Source organism: Pogoniulus pusillus, chromosome 15, assembly GCF_015220805.1.
Source record: "Pogoniulus pusillus isolate bPogPus1 chromosome 15, bPogPus1.pri, whole genome shotgun sequence".
Classification (NCBI taxonomy): domain Eukaryota; kingdom Metazoa; phylum Chordata; class Aves; order Piciformes; family Lybiidae; genus Pogoniulus; species Pogoniulus pusillus.
Window position 1 is genome coordinate 11,421,728 of NC_087278.1, and position 16,876 is coordinate 11,438,603.

Sequence of the window (16,876 nt, forward strand, 5' to 3'; positions counted from 1 at the left end):
AATCCAAAACAGTGGCCCTCATAAGGACAGCACAGGAATGAAACCATTTGTTACTGCTAGTTTGCAGAGTAAGTGTAACAGAACCAGTCAATCAGCAGATGGCATCTCCACTCAAAACAGGAAAAAAGTCACCCCACAGAAGAAGAATAGGTTAGAATAGCTGGAATAGGTTAGATTTTGATCTGCTTGTCCAAGGAACAGTCCACCAGCCAAGTTATAAGAATAAAATAAAAGCTATTTCTGCCCCTAATCCTCCTTGACATTACCACGAGTTACATGGCCTCTCTTGTCCTTTGTCACATGGCTGTCAGCACTGATTCCTTCTTCCCCTTACATTAGTCCATTATGTCACATCAAAGGCAGGCTATTCAACTGACAGGTCAGTGATGCTGGACTTGAGCATGGTGAACCCCTCCACTTTGATCTTACCTCAGATGCTCACATGTCTCTTGAAATCTCTTCTGAAGAGATTATCCTGATATTTTATTTCACTCTTGAAGTACTCTCACCAGTTTGACTTTGTATGACTGCAAGTATTCTTGTTTTCAGACCTCTGCTTCTTTCCACTTATCTAACTTTTCATGTTGACCTTTCATGGTGCAAGTGATTTCAGCCTCTTGCATCAGTTTGTTCTCCCTGCCTTTTGGTTTTCCTCATGAATGTACAGTTCTGCGATTGGCACCTATATTGAATTTGCAGATGACAAGAGTAGGGAGTGTGCACGAAGGATATTGATATCTGTATCTCACAAGCAAGTCACGTTTAAGACTAGTTGCAACACAACTTGCTCTATCTGACAGCCTCTGTTGTTACTTATTTGATACCTATGCCTGTCAGCTGTGTTCTGCTTTGGACTGCCAACTTGGGTGGGCAGGTTTTGCACCAATCAATGACAGTGCCAAGCACAGCACAGCCTTAATTTCTACTGGGGACTTCTGAGCTCTCTGTCAAACAGAGAGACTAACAGCCATACATGGAAGCTGCTGTTTCCTTGGAGAGCCCAAAGGCTGGGCATCACTGCAAATGCAGAAGTTATGATAGGCAAGAAACATTTGAGAGCATCATAAAGATAATGCTGGCATTGCTCAATGATTTTGAAAGGTCATAGAGGCAGAATGTGAAGGAGTCACTTGCATGCAGGTGTCTTGGCCATTACTGATGGTGAAGGAGAAGCTAGTGAAGAAAGTCCAAAAAAATTATGATACAATGCTGCTAAAACCCTTCATTTGTGAAAAAGCTCACTGGAATGTGGCAAGTATTCTTTAAACAATGCAAACTTTGCAGTAAGGCACTGAGAACAGATTTCTTTATATAGAACAGGCCTGTAGGGTGGTGTGAATTCTCTAAAATTCAGATTTTATTAAATAGCCTTGCTCTTCTCCTGTTTCTCTGATGGCAATATAAATGAATTCTAGGTATTCTGGGCCAAGAAAAGTGATTTGTTTTGGTCCTTCTGATATTATGACAGTCATCCCAATTCCTTCATCTTATAAGTCTGTAGAGAATTTGCTGCTTGTCAACATTGTCCTTGATTGCTTGTTGCAAAAACATAAAAGTCAGGACAGTGAATCCTGTTAAGGGGAACTGACTTTGACAGGGAGAGAGAGGCATAGTTCTCCTATGAAATATGAAAATAATGAAAGGAAAATCAAGACAGATTTATTTCTAATGACAAGCATAGTAAGATTCAGTTTTGGGATGGAAAAGTAACTTCTTTGGGTTTTAGTTTGTTAGGAAAGAATAGACTGAATAGCTCTGGCAGGGAGGGTAAGGTTGGTGAACTGTTGTTCTCCTGCGCCAGTTATCCTAAGGCTCCTGTCTGGAGAAACGCCTCACTGTGCCAAATGCAGTATGTACACACACACACATGCTCACACCCCAAAACAGCCTGCACTGAACAGCTGGCAGCAGAAGAGGGGGAAAAGCAAGGTACCTCAGTGCATCCAGTTCACAGTTCTTCTCTGCCCAATATACAGAGCCAAGTACAAATGAGCTCTGAACTCTGGATTCTGCCACGCACAAGGTTAACAATACTCACATAATTACTGCCAGTGTACAGTTTGCTGGTCTGCACCATGTCCCATTGCAGTACACCTGTGCCTTACCTTGAACAAAGACCAACCACTGTGGCAGCAATGTTCTCAAAGGTGTCTGGTCAATGGTGGTATTAAGGTAACACTCACTTTACAGGACACACAGAGCTCTAAAGAAATACTGAAAAGCAAGTATGATGGCATGGCACAGTACAGAGAATAGCTGGGCTGAAGGGCAACAAAACTTTGCAGCTCCTTGTTTTAAAAAGTCTCACTTGAGTCTTGAATAAATCTCTTTTTCCCTTTTGAACTGTCATTGACTGAGCAGCTATTTGCCATATACGTAGTAACATTCAGCTATGTTTCTCCTAAAGGGATGGCTCCTCAGCCATGCTCATAGCACAAGTTCAGCTCCGTGTACCCCTGGACATGCAGGGCAGCATTGGTCAGTAAAGCATGGAAGCTCTTTTTGAACTGTGGTGTTCTCCCTGCTCTTAGAGCAGCAGATCAAAAGTAGTGGAAAATACTGAATGCTCATGGGGAAAAAATCTGGGTTATAGTTACATTTGCAGTATCAAACTACCCATTCTCTGCACTTTGTTTTGAAAAACCAAGTGATTTGCTCCATTTAAAACGTTCTTGCTTTTATTTGCTGTTTCTTTTTGCTAGGAAGTCTGTCACCCAGCTAGACCTGGCTAACACCAAGAAAGCTCTGATCGTACCTGCTTTTGAGACCCTCCGCTACCGCCTCTCCTTCCCTAAGTCAAAAGCAGAGCTGCTATCTATGTTGGACATGGGAACCCTCTTCACATTCAGGTAATGAAAAGTAATGAAGTGTAATCATTATCTCTAAAGATTTTTTTTATGTTCTTGTGAATATTTGATTGTTCTCTCTTACTGTCAGAGAGCTGACTCCATAAAGAAACCTATTGGATTTTTTTTTCCCCTTTTCATGGAGAGGCAGTGAAGGGAATCATATGTGGATATATGCCATCTGCAAGCCCAGCATTTTATCTAGTATTATAATCCTCTACTGGAGGACTTTAGTTGTTAAATTGAATTTGTTTTATTTTCATCATTTTTTATTGCGCTACAAAATCAAGCATGACCGTTACACTCGTGTGTGTAATTTGCTTTTTGGCTGCCAAATACCATCCAGATAGCTATGTCCCTCATGTGACCAAAAATAATTTTTCTCTGCTTGTTGGTTCACTTCCTTACTGACTTACTGGAAAAACAAGTGCAAGCTTGTCATGTACTCAAAGTGTGAAGCAGCTGCTTCAATAGCCAGTTTCTCAATGCAGAGGTAGAAGTATACTCAGACTAGAAGTTGAGAATACTTAAATCCAGAGCTCCCCTCTATGGCTCCTTTTGTGGCTATGAACAAGTCACTTCTATTATCTGCCAGAGTTTTCAGTTTTAAAATGCAGCTGCCAGGGGTTAACTGTCTCTTGGGTGTGCATGGGAAGGTCTGATTAGCAGACATTTGTAAAGCATCACGGTAATGGGAAGAGTATAATATGGCCTTATGATGTTGCGCAGAGAGGAGGTCTTAGGAGACCTGCATTCTCTTCTCAGCTCCACTACTGCCCTGCTGGGAGGTGGTACCTGAATCAGTTCATTTTCTCACATCTTTGTTCACTATCTCTGAAGTGCAGGTAACAATGTTCACCTCTTCTTTTTACAGCATTTTGAGATGTAGAGATAAAAAACTGTGACAAAAATAGGTAATATCTGTGACCAGTGGAGCTCTTCATCACCTCTCCCATCCTTCCCTTACTTTAGAGCTCTCCTCACACTTCCATTCTCTGTCTTACACACCTCTCTATTTTCAGTAACCACCCTTTCCTCACTTGATTGCATGCTTATGTCTTAGCAGGCAGCTCATGTGAGTCTGGAAAACCTAATTCTGACGCTACCTCTAGCAGTAACTGCCTTGAAATAGAAACTTAAGATGATTGAGAGAGGCATGCCTCACTCTGGAAAATTACTTAAGGATGCTGATAGAGCAAGTGCCTTTACTCTGCCATCATTATTTAACAGCCAAATGCAAATTAACAAAGATCTGTTACTAGAAAATTATTGTTTCTCCCATAGCTGAAAGAAAAAAATCCTTCAGTGGAAAATAGCATCCTCAGGATTTTCAGATGTTACATTCTACCAACAGCCAAATTTTCTGCTTGAGCAGCCTTTACTGTAGTTTTCATCCTCAAGCTATACAGTGTGTTAGCATGTAACATACACAGCCAGATTTGCAGATCCTTTCTCAAGTCTCACCCAGGAAAAAATGTCTTTCACATCAGTGGGAGCTTTACCAGAGCAAGGTTAAATAAGAATTGAAGGACATGCAATCTGTAGCTGGTATACTTATTAATGTAAGACACATTTTACAAATGCTTCCCCAGTTTGTTTTGGCTCATTTCATTGCTCAGATCTATCAACAGCCACAAAGCAGCTGTGATTTGTGTTGAGAATTTCCACCTCCACCTTCAAGGTGCTTTAATAATGCTGCAATTCGAGGCTGAGCAGGTGGGAGTGAGCTAGGGAGGACTGCTGTGACAGTGATTGCTGAGAGTGCCTGCAGCATCCCAGTCCCTCACACCACATGGTAGATTACAATCTTTCCCTCGCTGAAATTGCTTTTGTCACCTCTTTTCCAAATGGTGACCTTTTCTAACTCTGGGCAGCTAAGAAGTACAAAACAGCTCTCAATTACATTCCCTAGTCACCACCAGAACTAAAGGGAAGATGTGAGCATCTGCAGCTGGCAAGGTGTGTTGTGTGGCAACCTTCCGCAGCAGTGGGCTGCTCTGTACCAGCTTGCTGGCTTTGCTTGCAGGTGCTGGCTGTGACTGTGCCTGCTCAGTGCCTGGTAATCACTGGTGAACCACAGATGTACTGCCAACACAGCCTTAAGCCACAAGGGAAACCACAGCTGCCAGAAGGCACATCATATCGAGAAAACATAACCGGCAAGAACTGATTAGCATTCACAATCCAGCAAAATGTTTAAGCATCTGAGAACTGGGAAGGTTCTTTTTTCACCAAAACATACCTCTCACTGAAATGAGCAGCTTTGAGGGGACAGTCAGGGAAGAAGAACACTCCAAGAAGAGTAATGATTTCACTTTGCTAACTTTACCAAAGCTTGCTATAGTTTTGAACTTCTGCTTTAAATAAAAGCAATCAACAACACACAGTATGTGGAGGGGAGGGAGGTGGGAAGGTGGGGGTTTTCCAGCTGTTTTCCATGAACCATGGGAAAGAAACTCATCATTTTACGGAGATTGAATGATTTGGTTTGGATTTGTCAAAACTGCCAGCATAGTGAAAAATATGTTGTTCACAATTTCCACAAGTTCTCCTGGGACTCAGTGAGATTGAGTGTGGCCCTAAAATCCAATGTGTATTTAAGTCTTGAGTGACAAGGAAGTGAGAAGGAAAATTAGATTTATTCCTTTACCCTGTGAGGTGGAAGAGCAATACAGACAGGGAACCACTTCTGACAACTGCATCACCAAGAGCAAAATCTGTTGGAAATGGCTCACTGTTTCATGGCAGCTTCCTCTATCTGCACAGCCATCTAATGGTGTCTGCATATCTTACCTTGCAGTACATTTCATGAGGTGGTCAGCCATCAGCCAAGACCTAGCTCCAGCAGATTATACGTGTGTGAACAGAAAGATGTAGACTCATATACATTGTATGTACAAGATATGCGTGCAATCCTAACCCTCACAGTTCTTGTCTCCAATCTAATTATTCTTTAATAATTAGTGTGTGCACATCTGAGTTTTGTATCCTGGACTCATTTTCCTTTGTCCTTACCTCAGCCACCATTTTGTTACCCTCTTTCCCTCTTCTCACATCAATCACTGTGAAAAAGCAAGGAGATCACCTCTGGGGTTATTTTCCTTAGTACAATCAGGTTTGTTCCCTCCTTTCTGCTTTGTCTTTCCAATCTCACATGCTTATCTTTCCTTCATTGTCTGTTCCCATTTACTTTACTTTTCTTTCTTTTTTTTCTCTGCTAGTCACCTCCCTCAACTCACAGTGGTTATACTTGAACTGCTTACACTGGTATCACCAAAAAGGGTGGAAAGAATTTGGTGGGTTTTTTTATGGGTAGTGTCCTGTATCCTCCCTGTTTAAATCAGTGGGAGGGTTTTACTAGAACAGCAGCAGCATTTGACTGCTTATCTGCAGGAATCTCTCAATCAACTGAAGTTTGTATGGGGTTTGGAAGATAAAAATCACTCTGTAAGTGGTTAGTAGTCATTATTATCACCACAATTAATTTCAAAATGCTAGAGGTAGGGTTCTAGAAGATACAGCATCCTCAGCACTCCCATATAATTTTAAACCCTGTATTGTGATTGGGTTTTTTTCAGCATAAATACCTGCCCATTAGCATCAGGGTAGATGACACACTTATTTCCAAAAGGGACCAAGAAAAGCAATAGTCTTTTTTAAGATGATTCCAAGAGGCATTACAGATTGTAAGCATCTTTATGAATCTGTTACTGTCTTTTATATAAATACATATATATATATACACAGAAGGGCTTTGTTTTTCCAGATTCCCCAAGCCATATATCTGAAAGTGGTGCAACCTCTTCATAGTTTAGAAATGCAGCCTTCAAAGGACTGTGCATTACTTTGGACCTTAGTACTATCCTTATAATTCTGTCCTCCTGCACTGCCCCTGAACAAGGAGAGTCAGCAAAGTAATCTCTGGTTTTCCTGTTACAAGCTATACAAATATACAGTCCAAATGAAAACTCCTAGGTTGTCATTTTATATCTCTCTTTATTTTGCCAGTTGTTCTATTATCCAGTGACAGACTGGATAAGAGAACAGACTGGACCCCCTCTCTAAGAAGGATAATCAGGAACAGAAATGGAAGTCCGTGGGTTGAAATGAAAACAGCTACGATGAAAAATGTAATCATTTCAAAACGTAATATTAATGGCAATGCTAGTAGAAAGTACACAAAGTTGTACTCAGCCTGTGTAGTGGTCACGAGCTGTGCATTCCCAACAGTGAATGCCAGTTATCAAGCACTGCAAGAACTAGAGCTCCAGTGAAAAGACAGTGGTCACAGTGAACAGGAGAGTAGGCTTTCTAATTTATAGAATCACAGAATCATAGGACTGCTGAGGTTAGAAGAGACCTTTGAGATCATCATGTCCAACTGCTCACCTAAAGCTTGCAGTCTTACAACTACTCCTAAAACACTGCCACTAAACCATGTCCTTAAGCACCCCATCTACACATCTATTAAATACCTCTAGGGATGGTTCCTCTGCCACCTCCCTGGGCAGCCTGTTCCAAGGCTTGATAAGCCTTCTGTGAAGAAACTTTTCCTAATATCCAACCTTGGCTCAATATGAGGCCATTTCCTTTCATCCTGGCACTTGCTGCATGTGAGAAGTGTATATATAGTAGGCATGATGTTTATGGTATGAAATACTGCTATTGGCCAGCTTGAATCAGCTGCCTTGAGCTTTCACTTCTCCTAGCTGTAGCACCTGGCCAACTTGAAACTGCTAAAGACCTTGATCACTATGGAGACCTGCAGATAATGGCTGTACACAAGCAAAAATGAGATCTCTTACCAACTTTGTTCTCACAAAATCAGGGGCTGCAGTCTGCTCAAAAAAATGGAGGCTTGGTGAATAGAAAACTGATTCTATGATTCTGTCTTGTTAAAATCAGGACAGTATCCCTGTTTTTTTGTGATGGCTTACAATGTCACAAGAATTTCTGAATTTCAAACATTAACTCAGGTCATAATTCCAAAATATTTAATGCTCAGATCCCTTCACTTTTAGAATGAGTTCCCCCTGTGAATTCAGTGTACCTTACATTACAGACTGGCAGGATGTTTGTTTTGCCCCTTCTTGGAGCTTTGTAATACAGCTGGCCTGCTATGCCTTTGTTTCATTATTTAATCTATGAATCTGCAGAAAGAGCCTGTCTCATTGATTTTTGGAAAGGTATAAGAGGAATAAGTGGGCAAGAGACTTATTGACCCTGGCACTAATGGGCTGGATTCAAGCTGTGCTTGGGAGAGACCTGCTGTGACCAAAACAAGATTAACATAGTACAAACTGTTTTTTCTTATTGTAAATCAAGTTGATTACCTGCCTGAGGATCACATAGATACTCCCCATAATGTAGCCAGTACAGCAAAAACCCCTTTATGTAATATTTTACTTATTAATTTAATTATCCACTTTGGCTCCTGCCATAGCAATAACAGCAATGAATAAAATGGAACATCTCTCCAGAGCTGCAGGTGTCTCTCATAACGAATTATAAAACTGCATATAAAACAGATCGTGAATGTCACAGTAATGTAGAAATAGCTAATTTTAGGGTCCTGTTTCTGAGCTACAGGATTTCACAACAGATTTAGAGCACTGGTACAGACGTTCGGTTGCTAGGAATGAGACACAGCACTTCATAATGCAGATGAACTGTCTGTGTACTTTGTTTCATGCATTAGCATTAGGTGGTGCTTTCATACTATACTTCACCAAAGAGATGTGTTTAAACATTGAGCACATGGAGGCTCTGGGAAGCATGCTGGAAATAGTCCTAGAAACTACCTGCAATACACTCTGGAAACAATGATGCGAACTGCAAACTAATGTCCTTGGGTTTGAGCGTTTCATCTAACAAGCAGCATTTGCTTTCCTTGCCAAGATGCGTTCTGTTAATTGCCTCCCCACCTCCGTGCCATTTATGTCTGCTTAAGGTACCACGTCTGGACGAAAGGGCACGCGCCAACAAACTTTGCCAAGTGGCGAACAGCCACCACTCCCTACCGCGTCGAGTGGGAAGCAGACTTCGAGCCATACGTTGTCGTGAGGAAGGACTGCCCAGAGTATGACAGGCGGTTTGTTGGATTTGGCTGGAACAAAGTAGCTCACATCATGGAACTGGATGCACAGGTGAGGAGACTGCACCTGCATATCTCACCTAGGGCTGGGCAGCAGGGTTATTAAAATGGAGTCTGTGTTCTGTAGAAAGGCTTCAGGCTTTGCATCATTGAAGTGCTCATCCAGCTTTACTGAGCTCCTGGAATTATTGCTTTTTGAGTTGGAAACATTTAATTTAGTCCCTATCAGGCACTAAAAGGAGAACTGAATCTGATTTAATTTACTTGTTAGTGCTGAGAAAGTTGTTGTTTTGCAGCGGCCCAATCCCTGCGGTGCCCACCTTCTGCCCAATGGTGTGCCTGAGCGTTGCAGCACTTACTGCAAGTCTCATCCCCCCCTACCAGGGGCTATGTAGATCTAGCTGGAAGTTTTTCAGTTAAACAGAGGTTGTTGAGTCCCAAATGCTTATTTCAAATTCAAAAAGCAATCTTAAATAGAGTCCAAAACAAGAATCTTCAATTTCTGGCCTGGATTTACAGTGTATCTCTGCAAAGCCAAGGACTTTACATTTCCAAAGTCTCTGAATGTGGAACAGATTCTAGAGGATCCAGGTACTTGATCCATGGGCTACCTGCCACTGACAATGAAATTGCTGGGCATAATACATAAAAATAAGGATGGAGAGAAAGCTGGGGTATCCCAGACTGGCACTAAAGCTCTCAGAGCTGCCAAATCCCCTGCCACAACCTACATCTTGGAGGCTGGCAGTGACTGTGACTCTGTAGCCTGGTCCTGCTACTCACTGAAGTGGCAGCACTTGTGGCTCTCAGTCGTTCTTGGGTGTGAGGCTAACTACAGTGCTAATCATCAGGGTCTAGGTCGTGCCATTTCTTTTTAGTTTGGTTTGTTTGGGGTTTTTTTACAGTTTAGTTCCAGTCCCAGTTTTTGAACAAGTTACATTTCATGCTAAGCAAAGACCGATGTTTTTGGCCATCTGTATCCTCTGCTTCAGATCTGGAATATAACTGATCCTTCTCTGCTCTACTCTTACCAGTTTATGTGCAGCAGAGAAGCACAAGGCATGCAGCAAGTCACTGAGAGATTTTGTCTCTGGGATGTAGGCTACAGTCTTATTTGTATGCAGGCATGTATGTGGGAGGGATATTTTCTGTGTCTGCTTCCAAAGCCACAAATACCCTCTGTTTTCAGAAGGGCATTCCCAACAAATTTGTATCTACTTATGTTGAGAAAAATTTACTACAGACCAGAAAAAAATATTGTCCCTTACATTATCATTAAATATAATACTATATAACGCTTCAATTTTCCTGTGCACTTTCCAAACAGTAATCAATTAACTATCAGTTGTGGAGAGAGCGAGTGTAATGATTTATTATTTGCTAATCTGGGTAACAAGGCTTATGCTGCCACTGGCAGCTCTCATCTCGCACTCAAGATTTAACTCTTCTATTCGGAGATGTTTGCCCAGCATACAGATTCACTCATGGGAAATTGGAACATTTTTCTAAGCTGATCATAGTGCAGATATTTTAAATGGCTATTGGATTCTAACTAACTCTGGGGAATTGTTTTTCTCACTCTTCCAGCCTTAAAAACTTTCTCACGTTGGAAAGAAGATTCATTTTCATCTGTAGAAACATAAGTATTGGAAGGGGGCGTGGGATCACACAGCTAACTCCTCCTATGGTAGTCGTTCTGCTTTGGGGTGTCCACAGATCAGGTTGCTGCCAGCTGCTTGGCTGGCTTCATTACCAGCAGGCAGAGCAGCTTCTCAATTGAATTATGTCACTGCTCCTCACAACTGCAGCATCTGTCAAGAGAATTGTTCCAGACACCCTACTAAGGGTCTGTGCCACTAATGTCCTTCAAAGCTGCACACAGCATGGAGATCATCATCATTATTCGAGGGGCATGCAGATGTCCACTGAGCTGGATAAAGTACAAATACATAGATAATGACAATCCCTGTCTAAAGAATTTATAACCAGCGAGTCCAGGACAGAGGTTCCTTCAAGTGCATTGCTTTCTCAGTAGACATTTCTTTATCGTAGAGATGGGCCATTAGGAAAACTTTCCCTTGCTCTTCCAATGACTGCAGAACTAGAGTGTGAGCAGTCCCTTTACCAGGACCTCAGCCCAGCATCTTTTGAAGGGGCTTATTAGCAGCAGACTAGTGAGGTTTTGGAAGGCTTTATGTGCCCGAAGGCCTTTTGGAAGGATGGGAGCACTGCTATGCTGAACAGTTTGCACTGCAGACTGTAGGTGGTCCCTGACCTGCAGAATTATAGACTTGAGATACAAACAGGGAACAAAGAAAAGATTGTATGAACTAGATGTATCTTCACTGCAGCTTCAGCCTTTAGCTGTAAGGTCTCAGAAGAGACATATTTTGTACTACGTAGTTTATCAGCTCTCCTCACTCCATCACTCCAGCCTTTGGTTTTTGCATTTGGTTTCCCATTAGTTCTAAGCCTCTTCCAGCTAAATGAACATCAGATTATTTCACTGTTGCTGTACATTTGTCACCCCAAACAGAAGCTCATAGGGGCCCATTCCTCATTCTCATATGTGGCATTGTAATTTGACACAAATATTTACTGCTTTAGCACTGCCTGGCAGGGAACAGGCATTCCCATAATGAGAAAGGAGCAGTCATAGAGCTGCATCTGCACCTGGCTGTCCAATACATGCTGCTGATCACAGGTATTTCTGGGACAGCACCGAAGTCTTAGCTGCACTTTGGGCTGACCAATACCACTGCCTGAGTTAGGAAATGAATCTTCATTGTGTTCTATTCACTTATTTCTATTTGTTTGGGCTGTGTGGCTCAAACACTTGGTTTCTGGCAGCATCATAACCCAGCAGTTCTCTGTCTTTTCCAGATTGATCATATTATGTTAGGTGAGGAAAGATTTATAGGTGAAACACTCACATTTATTAGCACAAGTGTGTTCTCTCCCATAAATCCCTTTCCATAACAAAATGGCTTTGGAGTACTCCACCACTGTGCTGCAGATACTCTGTGTCTCTGCACAGACTAACATTTCCAAACGACTGGGCTTTTCAAACCAGGGGAAGTTGTGCACCGTTTCTTTTAAAGTCAGCATGCTTTGTGGCTGTTCCTTCCCAGCCCACTGTCTTCTGCAGAGATGTTTAATGAATCAGTGCAGCAACAGCTACAGCTGTAAATAGAAACTGCAAGAGGACAACAGTAGATTTGCCCATGGAGTCATCAACATTTTTTGTCCCCATTTTTTTTGCATCCCATACAAGAAAGATACAAGTTTTAAAAACTGTTATAAATAAAAGGTAATGTCCTAGTTTTTAGGATACTTCCTTTGGCTGCAGAATGCTGAGGTTCACATCCCTTTTCTGTCTAGTTCCACGCAGGAGCAGATATTTGGTTCTTGACATTACACATTAGTGCCCTCCCAGTTTGTCTAAAGATCAGCCTTTATCTAGCTTTGCTCTAATGGTCATATAATTACTTACAAAAATGGCACAGATCTAACAGGAATAATTGAGACCAAAATGAACTACCATTTGTTAACAACAAAAAGTGGTGAAGAACTTGGTCAGATGTAAGTAGAGAGAGTTAGTGAAGTAGTTTCAGAGGAGAGAGGTGAATTAGCACAGTATCTCATACTGTGTGAAGGAGAACTTCATTTGCATAAAACCTCCTCAAAGCATATGGAATTAGCAGGTCCATTTTCACGCTTTGCCTACAAAAGATGTCATATTCTCTCTCAGGTTTATAAATAGGTTTGGGTAGTTTTGTCACTGCAGGTATCTCATTGCAATGTGTGCCTTTGTAAGTATAGCTTACTCCAGCCTCCCAGGCAAGGTAAATTGTAGGGACAAGAGCATGCTTTTACGTAGACACCTGAGACTCATGCTGTGTGCATTCGCAGTTGTGTTGATTGTAAGCACACTACTGCCAAATCCCTGCTGCAGACTTCAGGCAGACCTTTTGTACTGCTGCCCTGTCATTTGGCTGACATGGAGTAAAACATTTTAAAAACTAAAGTTGACCTTTCATAAAACTCAGAAAAAATGACATACAAAAAGGCTTATTTGGCTTATCTATGTGTGTTTGTTGTATCCGAGACCCACACTGCACTGTTCCATGTTGGAGCGTGTTTGGCCATGGAAGTGTGGGAGAGATGCACTGCAGGAGGGCTAGAGAACACCCTCACAGACGGTGTTTTTCTCCCCCCAGGAGTACGAGTTCACGGTGCTGCCCAACGCCTACATGATCCACATGCCACATGCCCCCAGCTTCGACATCACCAAGTTTCGCTCCAACAAGCAATACCGCATCTGTCTCAAGACCCTGAAGGAGGAGTTCCAGCAGGATATGTCACGCCACTACGGCTTTGCAGCCCTCAAATATCTCACGGCAGAGAACAACAGCTAGCAGAGCAGAGCCTGCGTGTGGGGAACAGGGGCACCGGAGGGAGGAGCCGCTCAGTCTTTGGGGCCAAGTCTTCAAACGTCAAACTGAGAAATACTTTGTGTTTTTATATCATAGGCAGCAGTTCTAACAGTAGAAATTTGAAGTGACATGTCTGCGGACTGTGCTCATTTGTCCCTTCCCTAACTACTCCAGGCCTTTCAGCTTTAGCGTTTGAGAGGTGTCAGGGAGAGGGGCCAGCCATGCGCCCACCCTGCCACCAGAGGAGAGGACTGGGCAGGGGCACTCTGCTGTCTTAAGTGCAGAGCAAAGACAGACCTTCGGAATCTAGGACTTCACGTTGCTATTTAATAATTTGACATGCTTTTTATCTGTAAAGGAAGATCTTCGGGTCGCTGTCCTGTGAATTTCAAATCTGCACTACTCTAAAAGGGAACTCTGACCTGTGCACTTCCACAGGGGCCCTGTTAACATGGATGACCTTGTTTATGCAGGATGAGCCAAAGGTCTGAATCAGCCTTGAAAATGAAGGGGACGCTTATACAATACTACACTCCAGAGAAGGTGTTTCACTGGTTTAGGAGTGTACATGATATTGGTTGGTCTTTTATTCTCAACTTAGTTGTTTTATCAGGAAAAGCCCCTGTACCCCACCCTGCCTTTTACCCAGTCCTAAATGCTGCTCCTTTCCTTGCCAAGGAAATGTCTCCCTTGTGTTTCTTTCCCATCTTCAGTTCTGGTGGTCCAGTAAAGAAGATCAGTAGCTCTGCCAGAAAGTGAACAAAACTTGTCAGTGTAAGGTCTGTTTTCACCAGAGCAACTTGTTTGTGTGTGTGTCTCGTAAAATAAAGGGCCTGGCTGTAACTCTATCTTTTTTAGGCAAGAGTTGGATTTTGCCTGTAAGGCACTGTGTGGGGGATACTGATTTGTAGGCTCTTTACTTAATCCATGTCCATCTATAAAGGCATTGGGCCTTGGGCTTTAAGAGGACTTCTTTGCTGAAGAGGGAATATAAACTTGGTGCTCTCCTGCTGCCTGCTGCAAGGTCTCAGAACTACTTCGTTAAAGGAGTTTATAATTAAAAGGAGCAAAACTGTCAGGAATAAACTCCCCATTCGAGGGGGAGAAAAGAATGTGTTGGGAATCTGAGTGTGAGTGTTTGCTTGAATGTGGGCTGGTCAAGTTCACAGCTTCGGTACACACAGGAGCATGCTGGAGGGCGAACAGGAAACCTAACAAGCAAAATGCAGAATACAAGACACTGGACTTTTTACCTTTTTCTTTATTCTTCAGTATTAATGTTGTGTTTACATGGGATGAAGAGGTGAGGTTTAATGCACTGCCCTCTTGCAGGGCTATCTGTAATTTCTATTGCAGTGTTAATAGAGAAAGCAGAAACAGCTCAGTGATAAATGCATCGATCTCCCTGCCCCAAATCCCTGTGCAACCACACATACCAATACCACTGCCTGAGTTGGGAGATGGATCCACGTTGCGTTCTGCTCACTTCTTTTGTTTTTCAGCCACTGGACCTTCTACCTTCCTCCCCACCTCTTCCCTCTAGAGCTTGGTTTTATTTCTAACCTGACATTTCATGAGAGCTGTCTGTTGTGGTGGAAACCATGTGGTTCAACCAGACATTTAAACTACAAATATCACTTCATCATGCTGTGTATATATAAGAAAAGCCAAAAAAAGGCAACATCTTTGACAAGAAATAAAAAAGGGTATATATAAGAAAAGCCAAAAAAGGCAACATCTTTGACAAGAAATAAAAAAGGGTATATATAAGAAAAGCCAAAAAAGGCAACATCTTTGACAAGAAATAAAAAAGGGGCGGGAGGCTACGTGTAACTTTCACTTTTTTGCCCTGGGAGTGTTAACTGCCTAAGAATACATCACTGCAGACTTTTCCAAAGTGCTTTTCTTCTGTTCTTAATGGCTTTATGTAAAGATTTACATAAAAAGCTGTGATGAGCTGGGAAGCAATGAAATGAGTGCTTGGTCATGTCTAAAATATATTCTTTTAAAAAACCCAAAATCTTAACTCCCCAAGTCCTCTATTACTCACCATTAAGGGCTGAGGTCACTGTGCATGTTGATTATGAGAAGAACCCTGCAGCACAGAGTTCTGTTGATTAGCTAATGTGTAGAAAGGGATCAAAAGCTTGATCCTAAGAGAGGTTAACACGGATTGAACCTATATAGAATCTCCAGTCGGTACTTCAGTGGCCACCAGTACCTTATATATGTATTAAAACCTTTGTGTTCAAGATGTACATTTCTCTCTATCTTAATGATGTTGCTTAAGGATGGAGTGGACTTCCCTGCAGCAGCATAACCTGCAGCATGGACCTCTACCTAGTCTGAACGTGTCACTGGCAACATGAACATTGTCCTTTCCTCGGTGGTCATGCGATACGGATTGGGGAGCAGGGAGGTAATTATTTGCTACTTGCCTATCTGTACAGTGAGTCATGGGATGTTCTGGACAGGCTTAGATGTGCTGACTGGTGTGATCAGATCAAGGATTGATAGGAGGGTCAAAGAGCCCCTTTCCTTCCCCTCACTTGACTGACTTCTATGTGTTACATCATGTTGTCTGTGTCTATCATTATTTGGGAGTTGTGAGTCTTGGGTTTTTTAACAAATTTCAGTCCGTTTACATGGCAGCAAACCAGAATTTACATAACTGTCTGTAACTGCCAGCGCTCCTCCAACACGATGAAGAAAACCACCACTGACAAGAATGAAAAGCCCCAACTCAGTTATAACACTGTCTTCCAGTCTTCTGCTGTAGTAGGTATTTGCTAGGAATTTTGTTACTTAATTCTCAATTTTCCCCTGAAATATCTGAGAAATATCAGATGAACCTGGTGACATAAATGTCTTTGATTTATTGATTTGTTCCACCAACTTCTCTCTTGAGCCTTCAGTCTATGACTTCTCCTTATCTTTGATATTTGGAAAGTGTGAGTCTCATTTAGATATCACTCCAGCACCCTCTCTGGTGAAGACTGATGCAAATAAATCATTTAGATTCTTGGCAATGTCCTTATTGTCTTTGTTACTTCTACTTATTGGTTGGGGTGGCAAACCAGTTTTCTCAGGTTTTCTGCTTTTGGTGTACTGGGCAAATGTGTATTTTCAGTTTTAACTTCCTACTGTTTGCTCTTCAGATTCGTTCTTAGCTTGCTCAAACTCCATCTTAACTATTATGCCTTCCTTTGAGCTTTACAAAGTTTAGGTTTCCATTCTCTGAAGGTTTCCAGTTTGGCCTTAATTATTTCTAAATTTCCCAGTTTAGTCATGCCAGCATTTCCTTCCCATGTCTTCCATTTGTCTAGGGGGACACCATACACCATGGCTATTTAGAAGCCCTTTTCATTTTCAGTCTGAGGATTTTCTTGCTTTTCTTTTTGTTTAGGGCCACTGATTCTTTCTTTGAAAAGAAAAAGAGCATTTTAGTTTTACATTTGTACATGAAATACCATTGTACTAGTTTTTGAGGGTTTGTATTT

General features: G+C 42.0%; 1 protein-coding gene across 4 annotated transcripts in view; it reads left to right on the plus strand.

Moving 5' to 3' along the window:
- The window catches only part of LARGE1 (LARGE xylosyl- and glucuronyltransferase 1), a 331,282-nt gene extending 314,873 nt beyond the window's left edge, over positions 1-16,409 (plus strand). For 3 of the 4 annotated variants that reach the window (XM_064155366.1, XM_064155364.1, XM_064155363.1), the window contains 3 exons: positions 2,703-2,849; positions 8,797-8,992; positions 13,161-16,409. In XM_064155366.1, coding sequence (XP_064011436.1) covers positions 2,703-2,849; positions 8,797-8,992; positions 13,161-13,358 — 541 coding nt within the window. In that variant the 3' untranslated portion in view covers positions 13,359-16,409. Of the gene's footprint in view, positions 1-2,702; positions 2,850-4,872; positions 5,242-8,796; positions 8,993-13,160 lie in introns of those variants that run through there. The other variant, XM_064155367.1, reaches the window with a different exon arrangement.
- The last annotated feature ends 467 nt before the right edge of the window (positions 16,410-16,876 follow it).